Source organism: Porites lutea, chromosome 8 (genome assembly GCF_958299795.1).
Source record: "Porites lutea chromosome 8, jaPorLute2.1, whole genome shotgun sequence".
Lineage (NCBI taxonomy): Eukaryota > Metazoa > Cnidaria > Anthozoa > Scleractinia > Poritidae > Porites > Porites lutea.
Genome location: NC_133208.1, coordinates 545,301 through 551,012, shown reverse-complemented (window position 1 = coordinate 551,012; position 5,712 = coordinate 545,301). Strand labels below are relative to the sequence as shown.

General features: G+C 39.8%; 1 protein-coding gene across 1 annotated transcript; it reads right to left on the bottom strand.

The window, feature by feature from the left end:
• Window positions 1-2,439: 2,439 nt before the first annotated feature.
• On the bottom strand, window positions 2,440-4,593 carry LOC140946985 (probable N-acetyltransferase CML1). Its single transcript, XM_073396069.1, has 3 exons — window positions 4,432-4,593; window positions 4,290-4,343; window positions 2,440-3,571 (listed from the first exon to the last, which is right to left on the bottom strand). Exons 2-3 carry the CDS (start codon window positions 4,293-4,295, stop codon window positions 2,888-2,890), a joined length of 690 nt encoding a protein of 229 aa, XP_073252170.1. The 5' UTR covers window positions 4,296-4,343; window positions 4,432-4,593; the 3' UTR covers window positions 2,440-2,887.
• Between the last annotated feature and the right edge of the window lie 1,119 nt (window positions 4,594-5,712).

Genomic DNA, 5,712 nt, shown 5'->3' with positions numbered 1-5,712 from the left:
ATCACTGGAACTGCTGCATATTGTAGACAAAATGTACTACGGTAGCCTAAATGTTTTCATTGACATCCTTACCTTTAAATTTTCGTAAGGACCGGATATTTATATAAAGCTCCGAGGGATTATTTTATGTTAGGCTTCCCGTACTTATTTATTTTTCATATGGAATAAAATATTTCTCTTGTTGTGACCGGGTGAGTCGTAAGCAGGAAGGGAGGTTTAACCCTTTTTTAAAAGCCTTTATATATTAGCATGAACTTTCTCCAAGTAATATCAGTGCTTTATAAAACAGAGTGATCATGAGAATTGAGGATATGATCACAGACGAATCTAATTAAAACAAATTCTGCCCACTACTTTTATGTAAAACGTATAGGGACAACATAAGAAAATTTGAATTTTGATATTAAGCCTTTTTTCTTAAGTGCGCACACCAGCTGGGACAGGCGTGTCTTATTTCTATGCGCATAACATGGCATGTGTCTTTCCGAAAGAGAATGTTGCCTGAAAGAGAACTTGAGCGGATCCATTGGTTTCCTGTTGCCATAACATTCTGACGATTCTGCCCTTTCTTTCTTGTCCTTTTCTGTTTTCCTTTTATTTTTTAAGAAGTCAAAATTCCATCTGTCACGGTCATATATTAACCACAACATTAGCCATTTTCTTACTTTAAATGCATCCAATGCCCGGGAGAGAGGGCTTCAGAGTGTGTTGTTCACAGACATGACGGTTCCATCCACTCCACGGAATGACCGCTGGAGCCGTACCCCTACCTCACATTACCAGACCTACCTCTAAAGAAGATATGACTCATTTACACCCTTGCTCTCTTTCGCTCATAGGAAGCAGGTAGATAAAAATGAAAGGTTTATGCACACCGGATAGTTAAGGCCTATCTCCTTTTTTATATCTGATCAGGGCTCGATTGTAGGGCACAGAAACATTCCAAGGTTAGGTGGGTCTCGCCAAGTACAATTCCGAACACGTGCTATTTCAAACTTCCTTCCATTAAAATGCCAACATCTATGCTATATACATAAATGTTTTCTAAATTAGTAATGATTGATGCCTCAGACAAGACCACACCACAAAGTATCTGATGTTCTTCTTCTTAAAAATTAAGTTCATAAATACAACACCAGTTCAAAATAATAATAAATAAATAAAATAAATGGAAAAATAGACCCTTCCCCCCCCTTTCTCCCCTAGCCTGTACACAGACGTTGTTTTATTTTTCTTTTCGTTCTTTTCAAAAACATCGGCGAGCTCCCTTGTGCTGGCGGTCGATAAATCCGGCCCTGGAGTTTTTATTTTATCACCCGCGTTCGACTAGTGTGAGGGAGACAGCGCTTGACTGACTTTGAAGAGAAAACAGAGGGTCTGTGAACAGGCTACCGCTCCCCCAAAATCAAAGATAGATGGCAAAATAGGCTGTTTTGTTCTTCGCGCGGCGTCATCCTTGATTCGGGGGATGCGAATTTCCTGTTCCATTTTATTCTGTCCAAGATTGTAGCCTGCGACCAAACTCTCTAGAGAGTCCTCTTCAGGTAATTCTTTAACTTTGGAGCATGACTATAAAAATGCACGATCTCATATTTCTCAGTTTCACCATCAGGACAATAGTTATTCGTATTTGACGTAGACACCATTATTGATGATTTTTTTTTCTTAAAAAATGTTCTTCTTTTCTTGTTACCTTTGTTTTCTCTACACGTCTGTTAAATTTCTTCATAATCAGTGATGAGAAAAATGTATAAACATCCCCACCTGCTTGCCTTTACTAGCCTTCACTAAATGATGTAACTCTAAAGGGGTTAGTAGGGGTGAGTGAGTAAAGTTTAGTATACTATCGTTTTTGATCCTTACTCTCGAAAGAGAGGTTGTGAGTGAGTGGTTAATAAAACTTGTTTCAGTACCACTTCCGACCTATTTCGTCGTGTTCCGTTTCTAGCTCCGCGCCTATGTTACGTATGACCCTCTGTTTAAATAATTTCTCAAGGGATGCTATTTAATAAGGGAGAACGTGTTGTGCAATGTGGACGTGACGGCGCGCAGAAATCATCATCGGCCCGAGGTGATCTGCTTTCCGGTTCTCGCGCCGTCTCGCCGATGTTCCAGCCAAGAGGTCACTAGTCGCGACAAGACTTATTGCTGGGAAGTGAAATTACACGTGTATTTTTAGCACTGACGATGCCTTTTCATTTCCTTTTGGTTTTTAACATCAAGCCCTTAGAGAGAAGAGATTTTTACTCCATTAAACGAATCAAAGGAGAAGAAATTAGCCCACTGCAATGGCCCAATTGGTTTCTCTCCCTTGTTCGTGCGCCCTTGTCAATAGTCTTGCTTGGACAAAGCTCTCTTTCTGATCAGATTAGTATTACGTGGAGATATTGGGTCAAAGGCTATCAGACTTCACAAATACGTTTTCCTTTTCGTGGCAAATAGATTTATCAGGTTTTTATTTCGACACATCCGGGTTTCAATGTTTAGAGTGGGGATCTCCTTAAAAAAGGGGAAAAATACTTTTGAGCTTAAATTTTCGTATTTTTTCAGTCATGGAAGTCGATTGTACAAAACAAAGTAACGTGACAAAGTAAAACATGTTCTTGTCAGTCTGAAATGTTTGTAGTGATAAATTCATTGATCTATGTGTTATACGATGTCTGTTGTTTAGCTATTTTAACGAAATCTTCCACTGATTTCTATTTTCGACAAATCCGTTTCCCTTACTTGTCCCTCCCTGCAAGCAATTGACCGAGGAGGGATGGTATGGCGTGGTGTTGGTCTTTCGATTGTTCGTTCTGCAGCATTTACTGATTACGTAAGTTCTAAAACGCAGCTACAACGTGTTCTTGACGTGGTTATAGTCCTACTGAGCACGGAATAGGGTTTAGATCTTCAGTTGAAGGTCAAAGCAACTGTATTGTAAATCTGCAAGAAGTTTTTGAGGATATGGAAAGACAGCCATGAGTTTAAAGCCATACTTTTTGTAAAGTCGAATTGCAGGTGTTTGTGCACTGGTTGTAGTTAGGACAATTTTCTCAAAGCCCTGTTTCTTGGCGTGTTGGAGCAGTTCATCGAGCAGTTTCCTGGCAATTCCCATTCGTCTACAGACAGGCGATACAGACATTCTCTGCAGTTCAGCGACTCCTGGTTTGTGACTCTCATTATGAATGAGTCCCACCATTCCAACAACTTTTCCACCCCACTCTGCCACCCACATGTGACACTCATCAGTGGACAGGTAAGTCTTGTCAATGTCCTTCAAGTCCGAAGCCAGACAGGAATTGATGAATTTCCAGCACTCAAAGTAGATGTCGACATACAATAGAGCAAGAAGGACCACGCAAGCAAAAATGTAGACAGCAAATATCCACAAGTTCCATTTAATGGCTGCAAGGATAGCAAACACAGACAAGGCGGCAAGAATCCAACAGTATCTTGGAAAGACTACCCGCGTAACGAGGCTAATGAGTTGTTCCATTCCTTGAGTGAATAGGTCTTGGCAGACTTCTTTATCTGAGTTCTGGTACGAGCGTATCTTTACCTCCTGAGCATTAGATGTCATAGGGGCCTAGAAAATTCATACATGAGGTTTAACCCTTTTTCTACCGATAATGGCCAGTGAAAAAAATTCCCAACAATTCTGAATTCCTTTTTGTAAAATCCTGAGAAATGAGTAGTACTGTGCTAAATTAATGCTAAAGAGGTTTCATTTGAATGGTAGGCACCACAGGATTTCGTTCACAGATCTAAAATTTAGGGCGACAAATAAGACCATAACATTGTCTACGGGAAAGGGTTAGAGGGTTTGTTTGTTTTCCTTTACCCTTTTCAATATTTTGTAGTAGGGTTTTAAGGTATACAGGATACACTTGGACGTGATCTAGGTTGGAATTTTTATTGGACGTCTCTGACGTTTATATCAGATACCAAGAGCTGTCCATTTTCAGTTTATTTGCATCTCCTCGATTTCGCGCTTTATGTTTTTAACCGAACGTGTGAAATTTTCACAATCCATAACTCACGACGTTCGGTTTGGCGCCTAAAAAAAAGCGTAAAAATGTTTTTTAGAGATCATCTTGATCTTCAAATTTGGTTTGATGTGCCATCAGTTCCCAAGAAAATTCAAACTTAATGTAATGTTCTATGCCTGACGTCCTGAAGTGATATCTGGACACTCCCCAAAAAGCATGAAAAAAGAGATAGGATAGGGTCCTTCACGAAAAGTACTTGATTCTCGCTTATAAAAAAAACTTGAGCTTCTAGGGATATTGAGCTGATGTCGGTACCTTCATATTGTGTCCTGTTCGTGTGTAAAAACTTGATTACCTTCGTTCCCGGTTCTGCAAATGAAAAGGAAAGACTATTCAACCTCAGAAGAAAGAAATCAGTCTCTGGAAACAGTCCGTCAAAGACGTGCAGTACACTTACAGGCTCGAAACAAAGTCCGCTTTGTAGACGAACAAACTCGGAGTTAAAATTCGCAGCTGAAAAAGGCAAGTAGCAAACTGCTTAGATCCTTACTGCAGAACTCGCGTCTTGACTCTGCTGATATAGTTCGAGAATACGTGATGGTTCCAGTGGGTCTGTTTACTATGTTTCCTAGTGTACGTGATAACTGATGTAAAAAATACGTCATATGATTGGTTACCGCTGTCAACGCGAATACCAGTGACGCAACCGATAGCTCTGTTGACCAATCAAATAGCTTTGAGCTTTTCAGACGTGATGTAAACATGTCGGACACAAGAAAATAAGTAAATAATAGCATTATTCGCATGACTTTTATTGCAGTATTGCAAAAGCTTCAAGTATCTCTTTAACAGTCCATTGTTTGAAGCATTGCTAAGCACAATTCGTTGTCAGCTTGGTTTTCGTTCCAACACGATGGCTGTATATGACCCCAGTATGAGCAACCTTGGTTTGTCCTATACGTGACGTGATGTTTTCTTTTTTCTCGAAGTTATTTCGAATGCTACTGCCCACACCAAAAGCAGAAACAAAACATTGGATAAAGAACGCGAAGACTGAGTCTGCCGGAGTCTGCCAGTCTTCATAACTACCGTATTTATTTAGATTTGACTTACCGATCGATGTCTTCATTTTCTATATCGTTGTTGATAATTTCGGTATGTTTATTTTCAATCACCGACCGAGTAGCTGTTGCACGACTTCCTAGTTTGTGCTCTAGTAGTTCAACATACACGGAACTGTATGAGAAAGAAGATGATTTGCATTTCGTTGTTTTGTTTTGACGATCGTATGAAGCTGGTTACGATTCACTTTCTTAACTCTGAATCCCAAAATTAACTACAAATTACACACAGCCGGCAAGTGAGACCTCTCGCCTGGGGGTATGCCATGCTGATGAGTCCACAGGGCTCCCAGACAATGTAAGTGTGTAACCGATTGTTACTTTATAGTAAACGTACTGGATTTACCTTATGCTTCACCTATAGCGATATATTACAAAGTTTGCCTATAAATCGATAGTAAATCATCGTTGAGTTACCCTACCTGTGGTATATCGTCATCCTTTTGCCTCAAACGGCGGTTTTTTGAGCGATTTTGAAGGATTTTGAGTTTCGCCGTTTACTGTTCCTAATATTAAACGTTGAACTCAAAATCCTTCAAAATCGCTCAAAAAACCTCTTTTGAGGCAAAAGGACGACAACATACCACAGGTAAGGTAATTCAACGTTTATTTAATGT